Below are 12487 nucleotides of genomic sequence, written 5' to 3'. Positions count from 1 at the left end.
CCCATCACGGAGATCCTATGAGATGTGACTAGAATTAATTCCTCCCTACTGGCACCGTGGCAGACGATCAACACCTTGAACATCTGCCTGATCCTCCATATCTCTTTCATCCTGAAGGGATCTGCCATGGCAAAGGTACTGCCATAGAAGGCAGACAACACCATCCGGCAGCTGGTGAAGAAGTGGATGTTTCTTCCCCAGAGGGACAGCAGTGAACTGGTGTACATCTCGCACAGACAGGGCGGTGCCAACGTTACTTGAATGGGTTATCTACGTGACATTGCCCTGATCACTCATGCCTTTCGCCTTCTGATGTGCCTGGATGCCACGGTGAGGGACATCGTGGAGACTGCTGTGTAGGATGCTGTCAAGAAGCAAATTGCTGGGACCCCCTCCAGCCAAGATATTGCCACCTATCTGAGCGGCTCGCTGGAAGGTGAATTTGGAAGAGACAGAGGAGACTTTGCTTTGCCCTGGACTCATGCCTGCAATGCTACACAATGACTGGAGAAGCAGATTCTCTGGTATCCTGAGAGAGAAATGTCATGGGCCAGATACAGTAGCTTGTGGCGCTGACTTCCTTTCTGCCTGGTGGGTGCTCGACCCCGTCTGGCCCCACCCCTGCCCCTCCTCTTCCTACCCCTGAACTTTCCTCACCCTACCCAGTTAACTCTTCGCAGGTTTGGTCCGCTTAGTCTGTCCTGGAGCTTAGGGCACTTGGTCCGTATGTGGCTTCTCTGCCCACAGTAATAACAATTCATGTTCTGTTGGTCCCCTTGAGACAGTCGGTTGGTCTTGATGCTGGTTGTTCCCCTTGATAGGGGGTTCTCCACATTCCCCCTTTGGGGCATCCCAGACTGACTCTGTCTCTGCACAGTGGTGGGCTTATTCTTTTGGGATTCCTCCATTCCATCCCCTGATCAGCTGTCCACAAACTTGTCAGCCAGATGCCCTGCACTCTTCAGGGCCTCTGGCCTTTTGTCCACCAATCATATTCTCAGGTTGGATGGGCAATGTTCATACAGGTGCTCCAGTACAATCAGTTTAACCATGTCCTCCTTCGTCTGGGTCCCATCTGCCCACTTGTGGACATATCCCTCCCAGGGCCGGCTCTAGTTTTTTTGCCACCCCAAGCAAACCACCCCCTCCCCCCTGCTTTTTTGTGGCTTTTACACATGTTTGCACAGCCCCTGATTTGAATTGTTTTCCACTCTGCTCATCAATGGCTGCTGATGGCTCTGTAACCTCATTCCAAGGGCATCTCTTGGATTCAAAAGAAAGACGGGGCTTGTATTTGTTACTTGGTTTACTGGGGGCATCTTGTCGTATTAAAGGAGAATCTCTTTTGCATTTGCTCTTCTTTCAGCGCAGAACTTCACTTCCCACCCAGACTGGAAGCGAGATCAGAGAGTTTCACTCCTTAAAGTCTAAAACCCACCAGTGTTTCTTTCCCCTGCTTCTCCCTCCTTTCAGTAAAAGGCTCCTGGTGTCTTTCTCTTTCACCTTAATTGGAAGGAATGTCCCTTGTCCCCCCGTCCCGCTTTCTCATCACCACCCTCCTTCCAGTGACCTGCTCCTGTAACGAATGCCTCACATGTCTAGGGTCAGGAAATATCCCACAGATCAAAAGGGAAGAGTGTGTGTGTGGGGGGGGGGAGGGATTAGGACAATGGGGTCTGGGGGCACCACTCAGTCTGTCCCAGAGCCATGAAAAAACCTGACCCTGACTCGCCTCACCGTGTCCAGAGTAGCACGGAATGAGTCCAGGATGGCATCTGGTGTCGCCTTTGTTAGGAGAGACACAGAGAGAGGAGATCGCCTCTCCTGGAAATCCTTGCATCTTGTCCCTCTGACCAGTCCTTGTTTCTTTAGAGTCGGGTCTTCTTTTGACACTGCTCTGTCAGACCAGGCGCCTTTGGCTGGGGCAGCCTGCTGTAGCCGTACAGAGCGACTGGGGGAATTGGGCTCCATCAGTGATGGTGGAGCGGAAATGGGGCTGGCTGCATCAGCCTGATCCCCTGTGTCCGCTGCCTATTTGTACGGACAGTCCCCCTAGGTTTCCCTAGGAGCGCCCGGTCTGAAATCTCTCTCTCCATCCAGACACATGAGTGTGAAATAGCCTGAACTCTGTGTTAGCCTTGCCAAGGGCCAGTCCATGTTCGCTTAGAGGACAGGGTCGATGCACGTGGGATCCAGCTGTCAGGCTGAACTTCACTCTGGAGATCCACAAACCAGCTGTTTGATCTCTCCCCTCAGGTGCCTGACTGAGTTCTGACATTATAAACCATCGCGGTTACAAGGTATCCCAGTGAAGGGACCCTGCATTGGCTGACACGTCTGTGCTAGCCCCTCTGTGCTCTCCTCTTCCCAGATGTGCTGGCCCTTTGCACACCCCCAAAATTCAGGATTGAGGGCTTCAGAGTTTGTTGCAAACTGGTTAGCTTGGAAATGGTACCTATTTCCATTTAAACCCTACATGGATTGGAGCCCAGAGAGGCAAACCTGATTGGACACAGTGAGGTCTGCGCTCGGAGAGGTTCTTGATTTCAGCTCCATTGGGATTTTTAGAGTGGCCCTGCAAACCCTTCCTAGCCTGAGTCAAGGGCGGCTCTAGACATTTCGCCGCCCCAAGCACTGCGGCATGCTGTGGGGGGCGCTCTGCCGGTCTCTGGTCCCGCGGCTCCGGTGGACCCTCCGCAGGCAAGCCGCCGAAGGCAGCCTGCCTGCCGCCCTCCTGGCGACCGGCAGAGCGCCCCCTGTGGCATGCTGGCCCAAGCACTAGCTTGGTGTGCTGGGGCCTGGAGCCGCCCCTGGGTCTGCGCTTGGAGAGGTTCTTGATTTCAGCTCCATTGGGATTTTGAGAGTGGCCCTGCAAACCCTTCCTAGCCTAGTAACCCTTACCCCACATATTGTTCCACCAGAGCCAGTGGGGTCAGTCCCATTAGTAGGATGGCAAGATTTTAAAGAGAACTAGACCCTGCAGAAGTTTGTCTGGTCCAGCCCCAGTCTCTGTTCCCAGCACCTGAGCTCCTTCTAGCTTTCCATGCTCCCAGCTTCTCTTTTCTAGCGGGCAATTGTACAGTAACCCCGTGAATCTCGAGTAAGCACATTGGCTGGAGCTCTTTTCCTTGCAACACCTGAAAGCCTCAACTCCTGGAAGAGGATGGCCGGAATGCCACCCCTGGAAATGTGCCGCCCTAAGCACGTGCTTGCTTTGCTGGTGCCTAGAGCCAGTCCTGACACTGAGGAGATTAAAACTTCAAGATTCCTTATCAGAAATGGAAAGGGAGCTGGATATTTTTTGCTGTTTTTAAAATTAAATTGGCAGCTAGTATTGTTTTTTAAATTATTTTGAATGTTCATTCCCACTTCTGGGCAGCACTGAAGGAGACTTTTCACAAGCAGCAGCTGCAGCTTTGGGTCTCACCAGACGGGGGCGCTGCGCCCAAGTGTAGCGGAATTCAATTGACCCCAAAGGAAGGCGATGAAAGCCCGGAGGGGCAGAGAGTTAATTCTACAGCAGCCTGTGTGGGAAACACGCTTCCCTTGGGGCCTGTCCTGTGCTTTGCAGGTTTCCAAGGTATCAGCAGGAGGGAAAGAACTTGTAAGTTTGTGTAGAATGGGAGAAAAGACAGTCATCTGTGCCAAATGGAGCTCCCTGTGGTCTTCGGAAAGAACCGACAACTTTGAAATCACAAACATGAACTCAAAATTTATTGTGATGGGCGCCAATGTAGGGGCATAGGAAGGAAGGAAGGAAGGGGCAAAGTGGACACTAATTAGAAACTGACTGAATAGCAGTAGCTAGAGATCACACTTTGTAGTGCAGTGGCAGGGTGTGTGATATTTATGCAAATCTCAGCTCCGGGTTACCCCATAAAATGGCAAACTCTGGCTTCTCCCACGCTCTTGGCTGCCAGAGAACTGGATTTCCTTCGCTGCACTCTCCTACTGGAAGATGATATCGTTGTTATCCACTCTGTGTTTGCTGTCCGTCTCGCCCTGTGAGTGTCTAGGGCAGGCGGTGGGGAAATGATCACGGCAGGGTGGCTTTAGCAAGTGCGGCCGGGGCTCCGGCTGGCGGAGTGGTTCCGCAGGGATTGCCGCGCTCCCACTAGGAGAGTGGGGCCGTGGCGTTGCCGTGCTCCTGCCGGGATTGCGGGGCCGCGGGACTCGCCGCGCTCCGGCCAGGGGAGCGGGGCCAGGACTCGCCGCGCTCCGGCCGGGGGAGCGGGGTCGGGACTCGCCACGCTCTGCCTGACGCTCCGGCCGAGCCCTTGGCAAGGTAGTTACGATTTAACTCTAATTCCCTCAGGTGTCCTGTCCGCTACGCAGCTGGTCCAGTCTGGCCCAGGAGCGGTGAAGCCCGGAAACACCCTCACACTGACCTGCGCTGTCTCTGGGACCTCCATTAGCAGCGATACCGCCTGGCATTGGGTCCGGCAGCCTCCCGGGACAGGGCTGGAGTGGATGGGATGGGTGTATCCATATGGCGGGAGCACAGGCTACGCCCCGTCTTTCCAGGGCCGAGTCACCATCGCCGCAGACACCGCCAAGAACCAGTTCTCGCTGACAGCTGCAGACACCGGCACCTATTACTGTGCCAGGCAGGCACACAGTGACACAGAGCAAAACATTCGTACAAAAAGGGTAAGTAATTTCCACACACCCATTCAGGGCCCTTGGACAGGAATTTCCCCTGTATTGGCCAAGGCACCGGGGATATTTACAGGAGGCAGAAGGGATAAAATGGGTTTATTCAACTTTGTTCCCTGTAAAGAGAGACATGGAGAAGGACTCGTTCCACCCCATAGTAGGAAAGTGACGAACACAAACACAGACACACAGAGAGACACACAGACACAGACACACACACACACACACACACACACAAACACACAGTCATTCTGACAAAGATCAAAGCTGTATCTTCTCCTGATGCCCAGATCTCTCCCCTTCAGGTAAGGCTGTTTGTCAGACAGGTGTCTAAAACCAGCCTTTCTTACCTTGAAGTTGCAGCTCTTTCCCCAGCAGGCAACCTGTGGAACTCGTCGCCAGAGGATGTTGTGAAGGCCAAGACTAGAACAGGGTTCAGAAAAGAACTAGAGAAGTTCTTGGAGGATAGGACCATGAATGGCTATTAGCCAGGAGGGGCAGGGATGGTGGCCCCATCTCTGTTTGCCAGAAGCTGGGAATGGGCGACGGGATGGATCACTGGGCGATTCCCTGTTCTGTTCATTCCCTCTGGGGAACCTGGCATTGGCCACTGTTGGAAGACAGGATACTGAGCTAGGTGGACCTTTGGTCTGACCCACTATGGACTTTCGTATGTTCTCATGTTCACGCACTCCCGGGAGAGTCTCATTTCTATTGACACGGTCTGTGCATTGTTTGTATTTTAGGCCACTGTTTGCCCAGCTCATTTTGTGGTAGCCAGTGCTCCAATGCACAGACAACCATTGACTTCATCTCACAACTTACATACATAAAGACCATGTAAGACTCTCTAACCCAACAGAGAGGCTGCCTAGCTAGAAGTATCTCTGCCAGTTTATCCCAACTGGGTGAAACCTATACACAAATCCCTGTTCCAGCGGGTTCTTCAGAATCTCAGTCCAGGCCCTGTGGTCCCACCATCCTACCCTCACACAGCTCCACAGCCTGACATGAATCAGGGAATATTAGAGGTGGAAGAGACCTCAGGAGGTCATCTAATCCAACCCTCTGCCCAAAGCAGGACCATCTCCACAGACAGATATCTTCCCCAGATCCCTCATCCATTTTCTTTTGGCCCAATCCTCTAATTTGCTAAGGTCACTCTGGACCCTATCCCTACCCTCTAGCGTATCTACTTCTCCCCCCAGCTTAGTGTCATAAACAAACTTGCTGGGTGTGCAGTCCATCCCATCATCCAGATCATTAATGAAGATGTTGAACAAAATCGGAACCAGGACCACCCCTGGGGCACTTGGCTTGATACCGACTGCCAACTAGACACGGGTGCTGAGCTGAGCACACAGTCTCTCTGAGGTGTAAAGGACACATCTGTGTCCCCAAGGGGACATGGTCATGTACTGAGTGCTCACCCCTGTCATTTATTATACCCACCCTTGGAAACCCGCATGCAAATCGCTATAAGGATAAGGCCTTTGTCTGCAGCCATATTGTAAGGCCTAAAGCCTATGGCCTTCATCTGCAGCCAGATTAAAAAGGCAGCCAAGCAGCAGCCATTAGCTGAGAAGCAGGAAGTCACCTCCTCACATTCCATCTACATTACATTAAAACAATGTACTAGCAAGCTGTTAAGAAGGAGACCCTGTCCTAATGGCACCCACTATCCCCAGATAAAGAAACAGATCTTAAGACAGTTAAAGAAAACTTAGTTTGATTCCTGTCTGTCAAGAAATCACTTATCAATAGCTCCTACCTCCCATTGATTTCAGTGTGAGTCAGGCAATTAAATAACATTAATAAGCTGATCTGAAGGGCATTCGAGTTCTACTTCTTTTGATTCCATTTTGGTGACTTTCCTCCTAACAAGATAAAGATTCACTTTACATCTACTATCCAAAACCATCCTTTTATTTGTTCATTATACCCTTCTCCTAAACGTAACCATAACCACAACCTAACCCTACATTTATTTCTAACCCTACCCCTAATCCTAACTTTGTCCTCTATCTCCAGCTCTAGTCCTGATCCTAATTTTAATTTGAATGCTGAATCCTCGCCCAAACCAGAACCCGATACTTATTTTTTTAACCCTAATCCTAAAAAATTCTTTAACATAACCAAAACCATACCCATAATCTCTTTCACTTGACACCTACAATATATTATTTCCATCCTTCTGTCTCTGGATCTCCTCTCAATTCTCACCTAAAGCAGCCACGAGAGGGAAGAGAAATCCCAAGACTGTTCCATCCTGAGTGTTTATTTATTAAGGATAAATGACCCCAGCACCCAGGAATCACCAATTCGGCCCCTGCACAGCTCGCTCTGGGTTGCTGCAATTCCGAGGCAGGCGGGATTTTGTGCCAGGAGGATAAATATAACTTCCGGTGCCTCTGTTTTTGTGAATGTCTCCCCCAGATTGTTGGTGCTTCGAGCTCTTTGATAATTCCAGTCCCACGTATCCCTTTGGGTTAGCAGCCAGAGCGGCTCCACCCACGGCGAGCTGACGGAAGGACTGTCTATGACGTGTTTGAACTGGAAGTAACATCCTGGAGCCTGTGGAAATTATTGGCCTGTAGCCACCTGAAATGGGAGATAATTGCGGTTGTCAGAATTTGGGTTCTTAAAAATCATTCTTGGGACAGTCAATGTTGAGGTTTAGTTGAAAACATTTTGAAGCGTTACCTAGTTGCACAAAATTCTGAGTTTTAAGCTTTTCTTTACTTTGAACATTTGTAAATGTCAGTGATGATGGATGGAAATTTGTCTTGGGGGGCAGGGGCCGGGGCTGTGTGTGTGTTTACTGACATTCACCTTTACCGGACTGGGTCCGGCAGTAAAAATCCGACCCGTCCAAGCCTCCAGACAGTGCAAGTTGTGAGACAGTAAATGCCCTGCATGGAAACCGCTCCCCCTTCGTCAGGGGCGGCTCTACGTTTTTGGCCGCCCCAAGCAGTCATGCGCGGGAGGCGCCCCGGAGCCACGGGAGCAGCGGACCTCCCGCGGGCATGACTGCAGAGGGACCGCTGGTCCGCGTGTCTCGGCTGGACCTCCAGCAGCTGCGGTCGGTTCGCTGGTCCGGCGGCTCCGCATGAGCTGCCGCAGTCATGCCTGCGGGAGGTCCAGCCGAGCCGCGGGACGAGCGCCCCCTCCGCAGTCATGCCTGCGGCAGGTCCGGTCCTCCCGGGGCTCCGGTGGACCTCCCGCAGGCATGACTGCGGCAGGTCCGCCGGCCCAGCCTGCCGCCCCCTCTGGCGGCAGGGGACGCCCCCTACATTTTGCCGCCCTAGGCACCAGCTTGTTTTGCTGGTGCCTAGAGCCGCCCCTGCCCTTCGTGTACCGGTCCCTGCTGTGGAGCTCTCCGGGCGCAGTAACACGCGGCGGTGTCTGCGGCTGTCAGCGAGCGGCGCTGCAGGGAGACCTGGTTCTTGGCGGTGTTTGCAGAGACGGTGACTCGGCCCTTGAGAGACGGGGCGCAGTGTGCGCTGCTGCTGCTGCTATACGGATACACGCGTCCCCTCCACTCCAGCCCTTTCGGGAGGGGCGGGGTGGAGGTGCCGGACCAGGTCCCTGCGGTAAGTGCTGTCAGTGATGGATTCCCCGGAGACAGCGCAGGTCAGCGTGAGGGTCTCCCCGGACTGGACCAGCTGCACCTGACACAGGACACCTGAGAAAAGAAAAATAGAGCAAGGAGAGAATTGCCCACCCGAGAGAGAGAGAGAGAGAGAGAGAGAGTTTCCCCGCTGCCCCAGAGACGCTCGCTCCTGGGGGAGGAGAGCAGGGAAAGGAAAAGCAGCAGAGATTTCATTCTTGTTTTCGTGCAATGAGGGAACCTCCCCAGCGGGCAGGACGGGGCAGTTCTGTGTCTGGGGAGGGACTGGGGTGCCTAGAACCAGGGGTTTGTATCTAACAGGACCCCCCGGGCAGGGATTTGCATGCGGGTCTCACCCAGTTGGGATAAACTACCCGGGGGAGGGACCGCTACGCAGGGGCGCTGTCCGGTGGATGGGAGAGTCAGATACTGCCCCCCCGCCCCGCCATGTCTGAGGTGAAAGCCCCTTGAAATCAATGCGTGTCTCTCCTTGCTCCAAAACGTGCCGGCCGCCTGCCACCGGCACAGACCACGCGCCGGAGAGGTCCCGAGGCGGGGGGCTCTCCCGGGAGGGTCGGATGGGGAAGGAGCCGCTGCTGCAGGGGGGGGGGAGGCTGGTTTCCCCGCAGAGACCGACAAACAGCTGTATGGACCGGGAGGGAAGCAGCTTCCGGGCTGTGTCACAGCAAGGGCGGTGCTGGCGGGACACGGGGCAGCGGCTGCAGCCCAGGCTGGGGAGGAAACCGGCACCTTCTGCTCCGGCGCTTTTCCTACCCAGCAGCCGCGCGTGTGTGTCGGACTGCTGCCCCCTACCGGAGAGAATGGGATTTGCGCTCTCTCTCTCTCTATGGGTGTGTCGGACTGCTGCCCCCTACCGGAGAGAATGGGATTTGCTCTCTCGCTGTGTATGGGCGTGTCGGACTGCTGCCGCCTACTGGAGAAAATCAGACTTGTTCTCCCTTCCTCCCTCTCTCTCTGTGAGTGTGGTGCCGCCCGCCACTCTCTGCCGAGGGCAAAGACCGCGACCTTCCCGCTGCACACCTAACACGCACTGCGACACAGACACGCGGTGCGATTATTTTGTAGGTCTTAATTCCGGGATGCTTTCCCTGCCCGCTCCCATGGCCATTCGGAAGGAAGGAAACACCTGGGTTTTATCAGTGGGTTTCCCAGGATTCCTGTGGCAGCTCAAAGGCGAGGCGTGTCCGGAGAAACTGGGTAAATTCTGCAGAGTATTAAAAAAATCCCAACGACTTGGCTGTATGTTTTTCCAAGTGAGTTCGCCGTGTGTGTCTCTTTCTCTGCAGGGCTCCACTGTCCCTGTAACTCCGGCCTCACTCGGCTGCTTAGAACCAGCTTCCCCTTTTTGTGCCAGTCCCGCTTTGCTCTGAGTCACTGTGTCTCTGGCGCAGTAATAGGTGCCGGTGTCTGCAGCTGTCAGCGAGCGGAGCTGCAGGGAGAACTGGTTCTTGGCGGTGTCTGCAGAGATGGTGATTCGGCCCTGGAGAGACGGGGCGTAGCCTGTGCTCCCGCTACTAGACGGGTACACGTACCCCATCCACTCCAGCCCTTTCCCGGGGGGCTGCCGGATCCAGTGCCAGTAGTAATACTGAGTAGTGATGGAGAACCCGGAGACGGCACAGGTCAGTGCGAGGGTCTCTCCAGGCTTAGCCGTTCCCGATCCGGACTGGACCAGCTGCACCTGGGAGAGGACACCTGGGGAGAGGGAAACAAAGCAAGAAAAGCGTTAGCCACAGGGACACACCACAGACCTGTCCCCAATTCCCTCCACTGCTCCATTGGCTGACACTCACTGATGGGGGCAGAGAACAGGGAAAGGAAAAGCAGCAGAAATTTCATTCTCGTTTTCATGCAAGGACGGAAACTCCCCAGTAGGCAGGACAGGGCAGTTCTGTGTCTGGGGAGAGACTGAGGCTGCTGTAATCAGGGGTTTGTATTTAACCAGCAATCCTGTGGGGAGGGATTTGCATGCGGGTTACACCCAGAGGGTATAAGGCGACAGGGAGCCGCGTAGGTAGGGGGTATTGGCTGGTGGAGTGGACTGAAACAGATCTCCATCATGCCTGGGCTGGGATGCGGAGGTCACTGAACCTTATGATGCACTTTCCAATGTGTCTTAGGAAAGAGGTCAACTGGCTCGGTGAATCCCATCCTCTAACAGGGGCTGCTATGAAATGCATTGGGCATCTCTGAGAAGCATAAACAGTCCACAGAAGCTGTCAGTAGAAATGAGCTGTCAGGGGGGATGAGCAAAGGGGAAGGTGATTCCTCTGAGTAATATGGGTTAGTTAATAACTGACATGCAGATATATCCAACAGGGAAAGTGGTGCAGGTGTGGAGAGATAAAGGGTTAAAATCCATGTGCAGCTTAGGTAAGAACTTGGTATATGAAATGTGCCAGCTCTTTTCCAGGGCCAAAGTCCAGCGTTTGGTCAAGAGACCAGAGGCCTAGCAAATAGTGATTAGCCAAGAGAAAGCAGAATAACCAAAAGATCACCTTGCCTTTGCTAAGATAAGGCTGGTCAGCAAAACTGCCAGATGTTGGAGCAATAACTGAATAAATGTGTCTTATTCAGAGTTGCAAATTGAAGAAAGAAGCCCTGTTTCTGTTGTTTCAGAGTAGCAGCCGTGTTAGTCTGTATCTGCAAAAAGAACAGGAGCACTTGTGGCACCTTAGAGACACCCTGTCTCCTGGCAACTAATGACCTGGGCCCCTCCTCTACAAAGGTGCCAGCTGAACAAAGAGATCAGATGACCCCCTGTCCCAGGAAAGGGACAAATCCCAGAGGAGGAGGGGCTGGAGAGTTTAGTTTTGACACTGGCTGGGGACTGGGAGTGAAGTGCAGACGTGGGGGTCTGGCTCACTGCCCCCCAGAATGGACCTGGCTGAGGGGTCCTGTTCTATGTACCTACAAGCTCTGTTTTAGACCCTGTTCCTGTCATCTAATAAACCTCTGTGTTACTCACAGAGAGGAGACTTCACCAGGGTCCTGACTGGCTTTGTAGGGAGCAGTTCCAGAGCATTTCCCGGGGACTCTGTGACAACCTGGACACCGGGCTAGATGGACCTTTAGTCTGACCCAGTCTGGCTGTTCTCATGTAATAGTGTGTGGGGTGGGGACACTGCTCCTGGCAGGGTGGGATGAGACCCCGGTGACGTTTGGAGCCCCAGGGGAAGGAAAAGGACAGGGAGTTCCTGGTGGGAGTTGGAGGCAGGCAGGGAAATGTTCAGTGGAGAAGCAGCAGTTTGGGTGATGGGGAGAGATTGAGGCACCAGAATCTGTGGATTTCCACTGGGCTTCCTTGTGCTGTGCTGAGAGTAGGAGGGGGTCTGGGCTATGGGGAGATGCTGCAGGGTCTGGGCTTTGTCAGAACAGGGGTTGCGATGGCTGGACAGGGTGGAGAGTCTGTACCGAGCCCTGGATAGAAATGCAGCAGCTGATGGTCAGGTACTTTCCGTATGGAAAAGCCGTGAGTGTGTGTGTGTGCGTGTGCGTGTGTGTGTGTGCGTGCGTGTGTGTGTGTGTTGGGGCTCAGGTTTGTGCTGGGAAAAGACCTTTGTGCACACAAACATGCAGAGACCCTCACAGGCAAACAGATGGACACCTCCACCGGTCCCTGTCTGTGCCCAACTCTGTACATCCCTGAATCAGTCCCTGCCTGTTCCTAGAGCCACTGAAATACAAACAACTCACTGTATTTTGGCAGGTTTCAGAGTAGCAGCCGTGTTAGTCTGTGTCAGCAAAAAGAACAGGAGAACTTGTGGCACCTTAGAGAGGAACAAATTTATGTGAGCATGTGACGAAGTGGGGGGGGGTTCTTATTTTTTCTATGTTTTCCAGTGGGTTGCACGCAGAGGGAGGGAGACTCAGTGTCCCCGGGTGTTACTGGTTTAATGAGGGGAGGGGAGAGGGAGTTTGTTGGTACACAGGACCGGAGAGGGAACTTGGGACCCTGGCCGATGGCCGGGAGGATGGAGACCCCAGCGACTGGTGACCTGGTGACCCAGAGACCCAGCTCAGGAGTTGCAGCCGGTTCTGGCCAGTGGGAGGACAATGAGCTGCGAAGAGAGGACCCCGGTTCCAGCCAGAGGGGCCAGAAGGGGGCTGAGAGGAGAGGAGACCCAGGCCTTCCTGTTTATGACCCTGTTTACCTGGAGAGAAGACAATGGACAGAGGCGGGGCTTGGGGCCGGGGATA

General features: G+C 53.7%; 1 gene segment (V, D, J or C); it reads right to left on the bottom strand.

The window, feature by feature from the left end:
* The window catches only part of LOC120380442, a 37006-nt gene extending 26831 nt beyond the window's left edge, over nucleotides 1–10175 (bottom strand). The window contains 1 exon segment of the V gene segment in view: nucleotides 10081–10175. Within this exon segment, the coding sequence occupies nucleotides 10081–10138 (58 nt within the window).
* Between the last annotated feature and the right edge of the window lie 2312 nt (nucleotides 10176–12487).

This window comes from Mauremys reevesii, linkage group 13 (assembly GCF_016161935.1).
Source record: "Mauremys reevesii isolate NIE-2019 linkage group 13, ASM1616193v1, whole genome shotgun sequence".
NCBI lineage: Eukaryota > Metazoa > Chordata > Testudines > Geoemydidae > Mauremys > Mauremys reevesii.
The sequence above is the reverse complement of the archived record's forward strand: the minus strand, read 5'-3'. Positions and strand labels throughout refer to the sequence as shown.